This window comes from Dryobates pubescens, chromosome 13 (assembly GCF_014839835.1).
Source record: "Dryobates pubescens isolate bDryPub1 chromosome 13, bDryPub1.pri, whole genome shotgun sequence".
Taxonomy (NCBI): domain Eukaryota; kingdom Metazoa; phylum Chordata; class Aves; order Piciformes; family Picidae; genus Dryobates; species Dryobates pubescens.
In genome coordinates, this window is record NC_071624.1 from 16217347 (window position 1) to 16234408 (window position 17062).

General features: G+C 46.4%; 1 protein-coding gene across 1 annotated transcript; it reads left to right on the top strand.

Annotated features, from left to right (window-relative positions):
* Positions 1–11668: 11668 nt before the first annotated feature.
* On the top strand, positions 11669–16106 carry GHSR (growth hormone secretagogue receptor). Its single transcript, XM_009902352.2, has 2 exons — positions 11669–12422; positions 15770–16106. Exons 1-2 carry the CDS (start codon positions 11669–11671, stop codon positions 16072–16074), a joined length of 1059 nt encoding a protein of 352 aa, XP_009900654.1. The 3' UTR covers positions 16075–16106.
* Positions 16107–17062: the final 956 nt, after the last annotated feature.

The following is a 17062-nucleotide window of genomic DNA, read 5'->3' on the forward strand; positions in this document are numbered from 1 at the left end:
TTTCTGTAAACACTGAATTCTATTAGACATTTGCCACAAGTTAAGCCTGACATGGCTCTTCCATGTTTATTTGTACTGGCCTGCATTGGCTAGGGTGTAATGCTGAATAACACACCCCTATGACTTCATATGTTAAGGAAAATGGACACAACAATCTGTACTTAGACAGGAGCTGCACACTGAAGTAATGCTGGTTTGATTTTCAGTTTTGGGAAGGGATGGACAATTTTCATCTGTTTTTTTTTTTTAATGCCATAATTTTGTTTTTTAAACTGGCTGCTAGATTTCTTAACACTGAGTAAAACTGGTTTGTAGTTAAAAAGAAAAAAAACAACAACAAGCAGCAAAATATCCAAAGCAACACAGGAAAAAAATAGTTACAAGTGTAAGCCCTGTGGGCTAGATCCCCAGCAAAAGTCAGGCAGCATAAATCAGCACATCTCTAACACCGAGAGTGGGGTGATGCCAGTTTGCACCATGAATGGATTTTGCCCAGGTTCCGAGATAACTGGGGGAAAGAAGGTGAAAATGGAAGAAAATTGGAGGGAAAGGAAGACAGTTGTTGTGCAAATTCTACTTCATGCCAGCAGAATGATGCCAGGAGCAGGTCTAGTTGTCTGTATTTGCATACACTAAGGTTGCCGTGGGAACCCTCCCATTCACCTCCACATTTGGTGATGAAGTCACAGTCCAGCCCTTGCACAGGGGCCTCCCGAGTGCACATGCATCATCCATCCTCCTGCCTTGTCAACAAGAGGAGATGAATAGACACAGGCACCTGGCTTGGTTTTGTCATTCAGAAAAGCAGGTTCCTTTCCATACCTGTGTTAGGGCAGCAAGAGAAGAGTTTCAGGAGTGCCTTTCCCATTTGACAGTTTGGACAAAGAAGAGCAGTGCTGTTAGCTTTCTGCTTGCTGCTCTGACACAGCCTCACATGTCCTGTGTTCAGTGGTAATCAAATATGGGAACTTCTTCATCCTTACTGGGACACTGGTTTGCCTCTTTCTCAGATCATCTGTTTTCAGCAGAACAGAAAACAGTGCTACCTATTTCTTCCTGATTTCTAGATTTCATTCCAAAATTTTCTGCCTGCCAGGTAGGGCTAGGGAGAACATCCAGATGTCTGCTAGACTGGGGACATGACTTCTGTAAGTTCTCCTTGCACATAGACCTGGCTTTTTCATCCCAGCATAGGTCTGAAAGGATTTTTTTTGTTTTAACAGTTTATTATATTTAAAAGTTGTTTGTTTGTTTTTAGGAAATGTTATTTTTAGGAGGTTAAAATGTGTTTTGAACTGTGAAAAAAGATTTGGGATTTACTGGTGTCAGAAACCCTGTGGCTAAGAACCACTCTGGGTAACAGGCAGGGGTTGTGGCTGCTAGGAGGGACTGGAAGGAAACCTTAAGGATGCCACAAACATGCAGTTGATGCTGAGACAAACTACTACACACAGATTGTTCTGCTCTATGTTCTCTCCTCAACTCTCAATATATTCCATGCACACAGTCACCTAGGAAATGCTCCCTGGCATTACTTCCCTTTTTTTTGGTTAACCTAAATGTACATATTCTTGGTCTGTGGATGCAGACCATATTGCAACAGGATCACACCAAATAATCACATTGTATTTCTAAATAGTCCAGTAGCAGGCTTGCCAGATACTGTCTTGGGGGGGGGGGGGGGGGGGGAGGGGGAAATTGTCAAGCAGTATCAGAACACCTTTGAAGGCCAATGGACAGAAAGATACAGCAACTTCTATTTGTACGTTTGCACCTTGAATCCTACTTCTCATCTCACTTTATGTTGAATGACAAATGTAGCAGATTTTTATTTGTGGATGTAGGCTGTGGGGACATGTAAATATTGTGATTTTTCTACAGGCATTTTGTATAAAAACATTTCTAGTAAATAGTTACCTAGTCTGGCAGTGATTATTGGTGTCGTCTGATGGCTTCCGTAACAACAGCCCTGTTGGAAACAGTATCTCTAACATTGGTACCAGTTTAGAATAGAATAGAATAGAATAGAATAGAATAGAATAGAATAGAATAGAATAGAATAGAATAGACCAGACCAGACCAGGTTGGAAAAGACCTTCAAGATCAAGTCCAACCTATCACCCAACACGATCTAATCAACTAAACCATGGCACCAAGTGCCTCATCCAGTTTCTTTTTTAAACACTTCCAGGGATGGTGACTCCACCACCTCCGTGGGCAGCCCATTCCAATGGCCAATCTCTCTTTCCTATCATTAAATGTCACTGACAGTTGACAACAAGGGGACAAGGACCATTTACCAAGATGTAAAGCAGAAGTAAGCTGGAGATCCCCTAATGCTGTAAAATGTTTTGGTTGGAAAAAACCTTTAAGATCATCAGGCCCAACCATTAGCCCAGCACTACTAAGTCCACCACTAAACCACGTCACTAAGCACTGCATCTGGGGTCAGAGTGGCTGGAGAGCTGCCAAACAGAGAGAGACCTGGGAGTGATGATTGACACCCACCTAAACATGAGCCAGCAGTGTGCCCAGGTGGCCAAGAGGGCCAATGGCATCCTGGCCTGTATTAGGAATAGTGTGGCCAGCAGGAGCAGGGAGGTCATTGTGCCCCTGTACTCTGCATTGGTTAGGCCGCACCTTGAGTACTGTGTCCAGTTCTGGGCCCCTCAGTTTAAGAAGGACATCGAGACACTTGAACGTGTCCAGAGAAGGGCAACAAGGCTGGTGAGAGGCCTTGAGCACAAGCCCTATGAGGAGAGGCTGAAGGAGCTGGGATTGTTTAGCCTGGAGAAGAGAAGGATCAGGGGTGACCTCATTGCCCTCTACAACTACCTGAAAGGTGGTTGTAGACAGGAAGGGGTTGGTCTCTTCTCCCAGGCAACCAGCACCAGAACAAGGGGACACAGTCTCAAGCTGTGCCAGGGGAGGTTTAGACTCGAGGTGAGGAAAAAGTTCTTCACTGAGCGAATCATTCGTCATTGGAATGGGCTGCCCAGGGAGGTGGTGGAGTCACCGTCCCTGGAGGTGTTCAAGGGGAGATTGGACGTGGCACTTGGTGCCATGGTCTAGTTGTGAGGTCTGTTGGGACAGGTTGGACTTGATGATCCTTGGGGTCTCTTCCAACCTTGGTGATACTGTGATACTGTGATACATGCCATTTAAATACCTCTTGGGATGGGGACTCCACCATTTTCCTGGGTAGCCTGTTCCTGGGCCTGACAATTCTTTAAGAAATATTTCCATCCAATGTAAACCTCCTTTGGCACAACTTGAGGTTGTTTCCTCTTGTCCTACTAGTTGTGAGAAGAGGCAGACTCCCACCTTGCTACAACCTCCTTTCAGGTACTTGAGAGCGCAGTGAGGTCTCCTCTCACCCTCCTTTTTTCCAAGCTAAGCAACCCCAGTTCTCTCAGCTGCTCCTCATAAGACTTCTTCAGACCCTTCACCAGCTTTGTTGTTCTTCTCTGGACACACTCCAGCACCTCAATGTCTCTCTTTCCTGGGTCCAGAACTGAACCCAGTGTGCAAGCTGAGGGTAGAGGGGGACAATCACTTCTGTTGTTCTGCTGGACACGATTGCTGGTACAAGACAGGATGCCATTGGCCACCTGGGCACACATTCAGCTGGCTGTTGATCAACACCCCTGGGTTCTTTTCCACCTGACAGCTTTCCCGCCACTCTTCCCCATGTCTGTAGCATTGCATTGGGTTGGTGTGACCCAAGAACAGGACCCAGCACCTGGTCTTCTTGAACCTCAGCCCACTGATCCAGCAATTCAGATCCCTCTCTAGAGCCTCCCTACCCTCAAGCAGATCAATACCCCTGCCCAGCTTGGTGTAGTCTGCAGACCCTGAGGGTGCATTCAGTCCCCTTGTCCATAAAGATATTAAAGAGGACTGAGCCTCAGAGAACACTGCTACCGCCCAGCCACCGACTGGCTTTAGCTCCGTTCACCACCACTCTGTGCTTGTCTATCCAGCCATTTTTTTATCCAGCAAAGCAGGTGCCCATCAAGGGCATGAGCAGTCAGTTTTTCCAGGATAATGATGTGGGAAACCATTTCAAAGGATTTACTGAAGTCCAGGTAGATGACATCCACAGCCTTTCCCTCAACCACTAAGCAAGTCACCTTGTCATACAAAGGGATCAGGTTAGTCAAGCAGGATCTGCCTGTCATAAACCCATGCTGGGCCTAGATTACCTGGTTATCTTGGGCATGCCACATCATGCCACTCAGGATGACCTGCTTCATAACCTTCTCCCTGCCCCAAAAGCAAACACAGAATATTATTTTTGTCTAAAATTTGGCACAAACCCCAAGTGAACCCTGGCAACTCAACAAGATATGAAGGCATCATCTAACCTGAAGCCCAGCCCCGAGCTGGGAAAGGGGGCAGTTTTGTCCCATGCATGTAGAGAGAGGCTACAACTGGAGCAGCAGCAATGAGCCACAGCAGGTTAACTGGTTGCTCCTGAGGGACAAGGCCCCAGGAACATTACCCCCACCATACCCACCCCCAAAGGCTATTTCACTGCTCTCTGTGTCCTTCTGGTATTGCTGTCCCCTGCCTGTTCCCAGTATTCTTGCTGTCCTGGGCTCAGTCAGAGCCCTGCATTACTGTTTTATGCACTGCACATCTATGTGATTAACAGAAGGATGCTTGACTCCCTAATGGACTCGTAATCTGAATACATTTAGCCCAGTGTTTGTGTTCAGCTTTATTGGGAAGAGGTGGGCATGCCTCAAGCCTCAGTAATGAGATGTGTAGGTCTGTCTGTGGCTCTCCCCATCCACACTGAGCCCCACTGGATTCAGTATGGCTTCACCAGGGAGGATCAGCCTCACGACCACAGCCTCAAAGCACAAAGATGCCCACAGGTTGTAAAAAGAAATCATTCCTTTCACAGAGGCTGCTTTTATTTCATTTCAGCAGAGGGTTCTCTCTTTTCTGGTGTTTCCATGGGAAAGAGAACATGCCAGCTATCTGGCCTTTATTGTACCTTTCATTACTTCATGGAAACAGACTATTAACTTAGTAAATGTAATTATTATTGTTTGGATTGCAGCAGGACTCACTGCCCAGGCAGGAGCAGGGATGCATTTGCTGTACTCCATGCAAACAGTTAAAAAGCCTCATTCAGACACTGAGGTTTTGAGATTCATCATTTTAGTGTTCATATTACATCTAAATACTAGGATCTAATAAAAGACTGAATGTAATGATCAGCTTAATGTCAATAAGCACACTGAGGCAAGATCTCATTCATCCCTCCAAGGGACCTTGTGCCATTCAGTAGCAGAAATGGAAGATAGATTAGGATGCTGTTGGGTCTGATCTAGTTTTACAGGTTGGGGTGGGGTTTTTTTCATGTAGAGTTACATGGAAGTTTCTAGCATTGCAATTTTCATCCAAAATGTGATTCATAGAATCATCCAGGTTGGAAGAGATCTCAGAGATCATCAAGTCCAACCTATTACCTAATACCTAACACCTCATGACAACTAAATCATGGCTCCAAGTGCCACGTCCAATCCTTTTTTGAACACATCCAGGGGCAGTGATTCTACCACTTCCCTGAGCAGCACATTCCAGTGGCCAATTACTCTTTCTGTGAAGAACTTTCTCCTCACCTTGAGCCTAAACTTCCCCTGGCAGAGCTTGAGACTCTGTCCTCTCATTCTGGTGCTGGATGCCTGCCTTTTCCTGAGACGTTCATAATCTGAGCCTGCCCCCTAAGCCATCACACTGCCATCACACCAATTCCCTTTGTACATAGAATCATAGAATCAATAAGGTTGGAAAAGACCTCAAAGATCATCAAGTCCAACCTGTCACCCAACACCTCATGACTACTAAGCCATAGCACCAAGCGCCACATCCAATCCCTTTTTGAACACCTCCAGGGACGGTGACTCCACCACCTCCCCGAGCAGCACATTCCAATGGCTAACAACTCTCTCAGTGAAGAACTTTCTCCTCACCTCCAGCCTAAACTTTCCCTGGTGCAGCTTGAGACTGTGTCCTCTTACTGTGGTGCTGGTTGCCTGCCTTTTCCTGAGACATTCATAATCTGAGCCTATATGGACATTTCTGTTAATTTCTTCTGGAAATTTTTGCGGTGACATTGAGTTGGGACACTGGGCTGTGATGGAAATGCTGTCAAAAAGCTCAAGGTCGGTGAGACAGGGCTGCAGCTTATGGCAGAAGCTGTAAGTTTAAGCAGCTTCCCAGTTTCCTGTTCTACCAGAGTTAATATAAATCAGACTCCTCCTCTCTGAGGCACGTACTACGTCTGCACTGAGCACATCACATACATAACACTCACAGCATTAGCAAACATTTAGGGAGCCCAAAGTGGTTCAGGCTGCCTTTCAGAAACCAGCAATTTGAACACAATAGAATCTGAGGCACAATTTCCTCCTCCAAGATACTTTCAATTTTGTCTGATTGTGGATTCTTCAGCTGGCATTACTGTCACTTTGTATGGGGCTGGAGGTGTTTAGCCCACATAACCACTATGTGAAGACAAAGTGGATTTGCTGCAGATTTGCTGGTGAATTGAGCCAAGTTATCGCTCCCCACTTAACAGGAGACAGAAGTATCAACAAGAAAGTATGACTGGAAGTAATTAGCTGTGCAATACCATCCTGCATGCCCTGGCATTAACAGAACTTAATTCATAATGAGTATTAATAAACCTAGATTGTAGTTTTGCTTGTAAATATAGCTTCATTTGCTTCTACCTGAGCTGGTCCTGGCAACTTTATTTTGGGGGTAATTCTTCAAATTATTCAGGGGGTGATTTCAACCCACCACAGTAAGTCAGGTGAACACTTCCATCCCAAGCCAAGACAACTTTGAGGCAAAACCTGGGGATCTTCTTTAGAATGTCATAGAATTGTCAGGGTTGGAAGTGACCTCAAGGATCATCTAGTTCCAGCCCTGTGATCATCCTTGTGGCCCTTGTCTGGACACGCTCCAGCACATCCAGATCCTTCCTGCAATAGAGGCTCCGGAACTGGCCACAGTACTCCAGGTGGGGTCTCACCAGAGCAGAGCAGAGGGAAAGAATGTCCAACAATATAACCCACCCCCAAAAAAACCTAAAAGGCAAAAGCAGGATACATCTACTGCTCTCACGCTAGAAATTATTGAATAAACACTAAGTAGTTTTAACTCAGAGCAAATAGAGCTGTGACCAAGGCGCCATGTTCTCTCTCCACACAGTGAACAAGTCTAACAATGAGGGACATTAATGCCCCGGGGTGCGACCTACAGCACAATGAGCTGAAGTGTGGCAAAAAGCTAAGTCTAAAATAGATGCCTTTGAATTAGGGGTGTTAGAGCACACTTTTCCTGATTAATAAACTAGCAGAGTACTGAAGCCTGCTTGCAGATGTTTACTGCCACATAAACAACTGTAAAGTCATTTGAGCACATTCTGGGCTTTACATTATTAAGCTGGATTACTGCTATTTCATCAGCACTACTCACTGATGGTAGCTGCTAAACCACAACCTTTGAAAGCACACACCAGATGCTACCTTCTGTTCTTAAAATACATTTACAATGGAAGTCAAAACATCTTCTGCCCTTGGATCTAATTAAGAAAAGAGTGCATTTGCTTTTCTGCAAGTTGTTGAGGTGCATCATTTTTAAATGGGAGATCTCTTCCTTGAAGTCTGTTTCCCAACTTCTTCATCTCTCCACAATAAAGCCAGAATCATTCTACATGCTCCAAACCTTCAGATATTTCCATGACAACAAACAACAACATAAACAAGAATTCAAACTTTACTGGATGAGAAGAAAATGGAAAGAATGGAACACAGGAGAGAGATTTCAAAACTCCATAAATAGAAACTCTTGTAGCCTATCTCCAGTGCTTCACACAGCTTTAAAGCTCCTGCAGAAAAGCACTGACATTTTAAGAGTTCCATGAAAGGTGAATGTCCATTATCATGGGCTTTTAAAAATCTCTGGTGGCAGCACCTGTTTTGTTCATACATCCAGTTAATGGAGAAAACTGTGAATAAAAGTGCTTAAACTTTTGCCTCTTTCCCTCCACTTCTGTCATCCAAAAACCACTGGTAACTTCACTTTCTTCTGTGGTTGGTAAGGTAACACAGAAGTACTGTTCTTGCACCTCAGGGCTAGTAGATAACCTTCTGGGGCCTAAAGCCTTCCACCCTTCACAGCTCTTACATCTTCTCTCACCACTGTCTTCACCACTGCCCTTCAGCATATGCAAAGCAGGGGCAGCAATTCATTATTGTGCAAAGTTTGTGAGGTGTCAGTTTGTCATAGCCCAGCAAAATTACCAAAGAAATCACTTAAAAGACAAGAAACTGGGGATGCTTTTCTTCTCCCTCAGCTCTCTCAGCAGAGAGGAGAGGAGAGGTTCAGAGAGGAGAGGTTCAGAGAGGAGAGGAGAGGTTCGGAGAGGAGAGGTTCGGAGAGGAGAGGTTCGGAGAGGTTCGGAGAGGGGAGGTTCGGAGAGGAGAGGTTCGGTTCGGAGAGGTTCAGAGAGGAGAGGAGAGGAGAGGAGAGGAGAGGAGAGGTTCGGAGAGGAGAGGAGAGGTTCAGAGAGGAGAGGTTCGGACAGGAGAGGTGAGGTTTGGAGAGGTTCGGAGAGGAGAAGAGAGGAGAGGTTCGGAGAGGAGAGGAGAGGAGAAGAGAGGAGAGGTTCAGAGAGGTTCGGAGAGGAGAGGTTCAGAGAGGTTCGGAGAGGAGAGGTTCGGAGAGGAGAGGTTCGGAGAGGTTCGGAGAGGAGAGGTTCAGAGAGGTTCGGAGAGGAGAGGTTCAGAGAGGTTCGGAGAGGAGAGGTTCGGAGAGGAGAGGAGAGGTTCGGAGAGGTTCGGAGAGGAGAGGAGAGGTTCGGAGAGGAGAGGAGAGGTTCGGAGAGGTTCGGAGAGGTTCGGAGAGGAGAGGTTCGGAGAGGTTCGGAGAGGAGAGGTTCGGAGAGGTTCGGAGAGGAGAGGTTCGGAGAGGTTCGGAGAGGAGAGGTTCGGAGAGGAGAGGAGAGGTTCGGAGAGGAGAGGTTCGGAGAGGAGAGGTTCGGAGAGGAGAGGTTCGGAGAGGAGAGGTTCGGAGAGGAGAGGTTCGGAGAGGAGAGGAGAGGAGAGGAGAGGAGAGGAGAGGAGAGGAGAGGAGAGGAGAGGAGAGGAGAGGAAATATTTTTCTCTCTCTGGGGAAAGGGAAATCGTTGGTTTTGACAAGATACAGCTCAGCAAAAACTGGAATAATTTCCTGAGAATGAAGGATCCTGCCTACACAGAAGTCAGGTTTATAGCTTCAGGACATTTTATCTGCCAAATATCAACATCCTGCAGCTAATGCCACTGGTCTGAGAATTTATCAGGAGGAAAAAAAGTAAAAGAGTGAAATAATTCTTTGTAATAATACAAAGTATTTGGCAGCCTAAATACAGAGGCAGTTACCAGCTCCTCCATAACACACTGCAATGTCACTGAAATGAGATTGGACACAAAATTCTAAGCTGAAAATAACTGTACACTGGTGGCATATGGCCCATGACTTTTCTACAGAAACATATAAAGCAATTATATAGGCAGCTGGATAAACAAAATGAGAAGCACGTTAGGCCCTTTCTTATCTTCAGCTGTAATTAATGTGTAGCCATCCCCCCATAAAACTCAGCAATTGTTGAGTAACTTGCTACAAAACTGCCACATGGCTCAAGAGCAGGGATGATGAATGCTGATTCCAATAAAACTGGAAAAATAATTCCCCAGGATTAGGATGCAGAGAAGGCACCAAGGCTAAAGCCTGCACTATTAGAGATGGTAAATTACAGAACAGAGGCACAGCTAGAGGCACGTGCAGCGTCACACAGCCTTGACTCACATCACCTTGTGCTCCAGCCCGAAGGAAAGCTCTGCAGCTATGAAATGGCAATGTGAATAGGGTGGACACATATGTGTGTGTGTGAGGGTCCCTTGGAAAGACAGCATCAAACTGTTCCTCAGGTGACTTAAGCTAGCTGCCGAGCACTGGTTGCCACCTAAGAGATGGGGTACAAGGAAAGGGTGCAGCCCTTCTAGATGGAGAACAGGAGTGGAAAAAGATTGTGTTGTAGCACACTCTGACATGTTGTGGGAGGCAAGTTGGAAAGGTGTGCTTGGTGTCACTGTCCTGGTTTAGAGCCACAAGCTACTCTGGACCAGAGGACAGTCACTGTACTGTCCTAACCCCATCTTGTGCTGCTTCCATCTTATCTCTTCTCAGGTCCAACATTATCCTTTACTATCATAGAATGCTTCAGGCTGGAGAAAACCTTTAGAAGTCATCTAGTCCAACCTCCCTGAAATGAGCAGGGACATCTTCAGCTAGATCAGGTTGCTCAGAACCCTGTCCATCCTGAGCTGCAATATCTCCTGGGATGGGGCATCTACCAAATATCTGGGCAACCTGTGCCAGTGTTTCACCACCTTCAGTTTAAATCTCCCCTCTTTTAGTTCAAAACCATCACTCCTTGTCCTGTCACAACAGGCCTTGATAAAAATCCTGTCTCCTCCTGTGTGATGTGGTATAGGTGATCCTGCTCTGGCAGGGGGGTTGGACTGGATGATCTTTTGAAGTCCCCCACAACCCGTAACATTCTGTGATCTTTCTTATAGGCCCCTTTAAGTACTTCAGTAATAGATAGAAGTCCGCAGCTAAGGAACACGAGTTGTATCATGTAGGGCAGCAGAAACATGCTGAATCAAAATTTAATTGCAGGTAAATCACATAGAAGAGGCTGATTACTGCAGCTTCACTGAACTGGAGCCTTACTAGGTTCCTGCCAAGATCCAAGGACAGAACAAAGATATGAAACAAGGAGACAGTGGTTGCAGCTGTCCCTGAATTTCTGTGCCCATCACTCCATCCCCACGTGCCCCGCAGGACCGCGCACCCCCGAGCACCAGTGACTCGACGTGCACAGAGCAGGAGCACAGCCGTAACGGAGAGTTACTGCTGCGCACAGAGCGCTACCGCCCTTCGCGACAAGCCACAAGTGATCCCGCACCTGCCCCGCCACCGCGAAGGCAGGAGGGGAGAGGGCAGGAGCCGGGGAGGAGAGGAGGGGGCAGAAACGGTGCGGGCAGGAGACGGGCAGCAGAGTAGCAGGCAGGAGCTGGGCGGGAGCGCTGCGGGCAGGAGGGGAGCGGGCAGCAGCCGGGCAGACAGCCACAGCCGGCCCGATGACAGGCAGGGAGCTCTTGCGGCGCGCTGCCCACAGGTGAGGGACGCCGGAGCTGAGACCTTCCTGCGTCGGGGGACTCGGGAACAAACTTTAAACGACGATGCTGATACCGCTCTTGGAACCGCGCGGGGCTTGAGCTGCTGGGCTCGGCTAAGGTGTTCGCCCTGAAGCTCCGGATACGAGGCAGAGCCCCGGGGCAGCGCGGGAGGGCGCGGAGCCGCTCCGCACCCGCGGAGCCAGCGCGCCCACGTCTCCTCTGACGCGCCGGCGAGTGCCAGCCCTCCCCGGGGCCGGGGGGAGCAGCAGCGCCCGGGGAGAGGCGGAGCGGGGCCGCTCTTCCCTCCCCGCCTTCCGCACCTGGCCGAGCAGCGCGGCGGAGGGCGCGGAGGCTGCGGGGAGGGGGGGCCGCTCCGCGGGCGCGCCGGGCGGGGATGCGCAGCCCGCGGCGGCAGGATGCGGGAGGGGAGCGCGGGCGGCCGCGGCGCGGAGAACCGGACGGGTGCCGAGCCCCCGTTGCACCTTTTCCCCGTTCCCGTACTCACCGGCATCACCGTCGCCTGCGTTCTCCTCTTCGTCATCGGGATCATCGGCAACCTCATGACCATGCTGGTGGTGTCGCGGTTCCGGGACATGAGGACCACCACCAACTTCTACCTGTCCAGCATGGCCTTCTCCGACCTGCTCATCTTTCTCTGCATGCCTCTGGACCTCTTTCGCCTCTGGCAGTACCGGCCCTGGAACTTTGGGGATATCCTCTGCAAGCTCTTCCAGTTCATCAGCGAGAGCTGCACCTACTCCACCATCCTCAACATCACTGCCCTCAGCGTGGAGCGATACGTTGCCATCTGCTTCCCCCTCCGAGCTAAAGTGATCATCACTAAGGGGAAGGTCAAGCTGGTCATCCTCTTCCTCTGGGCCATCTCCTTCATTAGTGCCGGACCCATCTTTGTCTTGGTGGGAGTCGAGCACGAGAACGGCACGAACCCCCTGAGCACCAACGAGTGCCGAGCAACTGAGTATGCCATCCGCTCGGGGCTCCTCACCATCATGGTCTGGACCTCCAGCATCTTCTTTTTCCTGCCTGTGTTTTGCCTGACCGTGCTGTACAGCCTCATCGGGAGGAAGCTCTGGAGGAGAAAGAGAAAGAATATTGGTCCAAACACTGTCATCAGGGATAAGAACAACAAGCAAACTGTGAAAATGTTAGGTACGGCTCTTACTCTGTTTTTCCAAAGGATGTGTGTGCTTGTGTGTGAGAAGAGAGAGACAGAGAGCGAGCTCTGGTAGCTCACTGTTGTTGCTCCCGAAGGAAAGCATTTATTGAAAATGTTTCATACCAAGGGCTACACCTCAAGGTATTCATAGGATAGAACTCTCCTCCTTCCTTAGATTTATTTCTAACTGGTTTGAGCTGGGAGCTCTCAGTTAAACAAACCTTAATAACACTCACTGACAAATACTACAGTTACAACTAGCTGGTGCCCTGGAGAGTTTTGAACATCTTTGCTCTTTGGTTGTGGATGTTATTTACAGAAAGAGAGCTTATTTGAGTTTTAAACAATCCCAAACCCTTCTCAAACCACAAAGTTGAGCTGCAAAGTAAGCAGGATACACTGTGTAATTAGTGTCATACGGGAAGAGTATAGAGGTTATTGCAAATTAGGATTATTAACTGGCATAGCAGTGTGAGCTTAGAAATACTAATCTGCATTTTGCTATCAGCAGAACACCAGGTTGTGCTGAGCAGGGAGCACTGTGTCTCCTTTCAGCTGTATGAGCCTGTAAATTCTCCCTGACATGAAGAGCACCGGATCAAGATGACAGACACGGTCTCTCCTAACTTTGTGTATTTACACTGCTCAGTGGTTTAAACAACAGCTGTTGCCGGCACATGGAACCACAAATTTTAACGTGCTAAGTCAGTGCATGTGGTGGGCGTTCAAGGCATGAACCTCAAAAGTTGTGCTGCAGTTTAGTGCCTGTAAACTGCAGAATCCAGATGCTGCTGCATGCTATTATCCAAGGAAAAAAGTCCTCTGCAGTGCAAGTCATCCCATGGATTTGCATGGGGATGAGATGCTTTGCATGGAGGTTTCATGGCTATGGGCTCTGCTCTGCTCTGCTCATTTCAGCTCGGCTGAAGCAATGGGCTAACGAGCTAGATGAAGAGGTGGCAAGTGTGTCCTAAGTACCTTAATTATGAAATGTGAGTCTAGCTGATTTTTTGTTCATGTCCTACTTTATTACTATGCAACAGCAGGAAGGATAATAAAACCCTGGCATTCTTTGTGCCCTTTCAGCTAGATTTTATGATCAATAGAATCACTTCAGTCTGGTAAAGTGTGACCTTGGAAGTAATTAATCATTTACACTTCTAGAGTTTCAGGGTTATGAATTTCCACTTGCAATAAGTACATTGCTAGCATGTATGACTACCATGTTTATGTTTCTCTATTGCTTAACCATAAAGAATTTCGAAGTAATAACTGTTTATTTCTGCCCTGAAATACTGCTGCAAGAGTTACAGTATTTCAGACACTTGGGTTTGGGTGGGTTTTGTGTGTTTTCTTTCACAAGGTCTGACAACAACAAGGCTGGCACTCTGTCAGAGCGCCAATATGCTCTAAAGGGTATCAATCTGATGGAAAGGAAAGAAGTTAACAAGGGCTCAGTACCAGCAGATGCTCGATGCAGTCTGCTCTCCTTGGTTGCAATGATCTGCGCATCATTTAGAAGGCACTTTCTAAGACTTTAGAAAGTCATGGAACATCAAGTAAATGGGATTAGCATCAACTCTTCCTTTAAACTGCAGAGAAAGGTTATGCTTCTAGCTCAGTAATTAAACACCTAATGTATAGCCTGGATTGCAAAGGAGCTCTCATACTCTGTTCCTGCTGAAATCAATGCAATTCCGCATACATAAAGCTCACAGTCAGAAGTCTGACCAGGGCTGTGCATGCCTACATGTGGAAATACTGACTATGCTGAAAATTCTTCTTGTAATGGCCATTAGAAATATGAATTTTGTTACAAATATTAATTTGTAACATGAATGAGACCCCCCTTGCGAGCTAGGTGAAATTTTTAGGTGGCAATACTGAGGAAAACCTGGAAGTGGTTGGCTCAAGAAGGTGCAGGGCTGGAAAATATACTCTGACTCTCAGGTCTGTTGTTCAGAGTCCACCATAAATCCTGCCTAAGGACCCATTTAAAGTTGAGAATGCTTGTTTGGAAGTTGGGGTTTTTTGGGGGGAAAGAGGTCTGTAATCATCCCTTCTAGCCCTTTGAATGTTCTTCTCTGCTGTGAGTTGCCATGAGAAAGCAGGATTGCTAGCACAAGGGAACAAGCTCACTGGTAAAAATTGCTTAAGAAGGTCATATAACCTTGCTTGAGTTTTCTGGTTTTTCTCTCTCTGGTATATTAATAGATACACTCAAAGCAATATGAAGAATCATAAAGGTCAACAGCACACAGGAAATGAAGAGGAAGAAAAGTTTCCCTTTCTCTAGGATGCAAATCCAAACGGGCCGGTGTTCAAAGATAGACACAGTCCTGTTATGCTACACACATTATATATACACACAAACACCACCATAGTGGTGATGTAGTATTACAGATAATGATGCAGTTACAGAGTATATACTTGGGGTTACTTTTTGTGGAGTAACCATGTTCCCCAAAAAAATGGACAGACTAGAGGGGTGCACCACCTTCCTGTTCTTACCTTGGCACGTGTGCTCTACAAGTCCACATCCCGGTGGTTTGTTTTACTCTGGGGCTTTGCTTTAAATAAGCTCTCTTTAAATAATTTTGCTTCCCAGTGATTACATTCTCCATTATAAACCACAGTGTGGAGTCTGGCACACTGTATGTAATTTGTTTCTGTTAAACATTGCAGATGATAGATTGTTATACTTTTCTTTTTCATCATTTAAATTCTTTAATTTTCTGTTTATGAAAATGAAGGTTTTGTAGGTCAGAGGCAGGCTACCTCAGATGAGTTGTACAATATACCAGCAGCCTGTTTAGATGTGATTGATGTATACTCAGTATTGCTAACTTACACTCAGAGAGTGTTTTGAGACACACAAACCTGAACACTTACAGGGTGCATTTTCACACTTTGTGATTCATGTGTTAAAAAGTAAGACTCTTAAAACTATAATTCTAATCCCCCCATGTTCTAATACTCCTGAAGGGTAGTTGTAGCCAGGCAGGGGTTGGTCACTTCTCCCAGGCAACCAGCACCAGAACAAGAGGACACAGTCTCAAGCTGCACAGGGGGATGGTTAGGCTTGTTCTTAGAAAGAAGTTCTTCACAGAAAGAGAGTTGCCCATTGGAATGGGCTGCCCAGGGAGGTGGTGGGGTCAACATCCCTAGAGATGTTTAAGAAGAGACTGGATGAGGCATATAGTGCCATGGTCTAGTTGATTAGATAGGGTTAGGTGATTGGTTGGACTTGATGATCTTGGAGGTTTCTTCCAACCTGGTTGATTCTGTGATTCTGTGTGATTCCTACTTAACACCAACTTCTTCTCTGCTTTTGTTTTAGCTGTGGTGGTATTTGCCTTCATACTCTGCTGGTTGCCTTTTCACGTGGGACGATATTTATTTTCCAAATCCTTTGAAGCTGGATCCTTGGAGATAGCAGTGATCAGCCAGTACTGCAACTTGGTGTCCTTTGTCCTCTTCTACCTGAGTGCAGCCATCAACCCCATCCTCTACAACATCATGTCAAAGAAGTACCGGGTCGCCGCTTGCCGGCTCTTTGGACTCAAACCCCTTCCCAAGAAAAGACTCTCCAGCAGGAAGCAGGAAGGTTCTCGCATCTGGACAGAGCCAAATGTTACCACATGACACGTGGTTTCCAAGCAGCAGAGCATCACTTACCCCTTATTTCCCAGAAAGCCATAACGAAGGAGAAAGAGGGCAAGAAACACAAACCGAATCATTAAAGCTCTTCTTCTGTCATCGTCTGGATTGCCAGCAAGATGTAATGTAGGCAGTTAAAGATTTGAAACCAACCAAACAACAACAACAACAAAACCCCCAACAACTGAATTTTGAGACTATAAAAGGAGAAAGATGCTCACAGAAATTGGGCAGCACTCAAGTACTCTTTCCCTGCTGCCTTTGCCCACATGATCTTTTAGGACTGACTGTAGGAGGAGAGCTGGGCTTCAGCAGCCTTCATAGGCAAAATGGAGCCCAGGGCACTTGAGAGTTTGTGTGAATTCAGCAGCAGCTAATTCCAGCTGAATTTTTCCAGAGTTAACTTAAGTTTTCCTAAGAATTTTGCTTACGTATAACCAGACCCTAGAGAGAGAGAGAGAACACTGAATTGCCTTTTTGGAGTGGTAAGCATGGAATTTGATACACTTTTCACAATCTTGACTTTTTAAATCAAGTGTGGTGTGGGGGTTTTGGGTTTGGGGTTTTTTTTTCCTCCCCCTCTTTTGTTTTTTTTTCTTTCTCTGAATGAGGAAAATAATTTCTTGAAAAAAGAAAAGGAGAAATAAAATGGATCATTTTTAAGCATGCTTAAAGTAAATGACCTTATGTCATATCTAAGTAGAAAGGAAAGGAAACAACAAAATCCCTTCACAGAAGTGGCTTAGAACATGACTGTACTGTAATATATTTTTTTTAAAAGGTATATCAGTGGGACAAGGACAGTGCTGACTTCAGGGCTGCAGTGATGCTATAAAACCATGGAATGCAATCTCCCACCAAAGTCACAGTTTCTTTTTTTTTACTAGCTAAATCATTTGTACTTGTTCTGTTCCGCTTGACTGTGAACGGCTCAATGTGGTTGAACTTGGAAGCCTTTAGCTGTTTGATATTT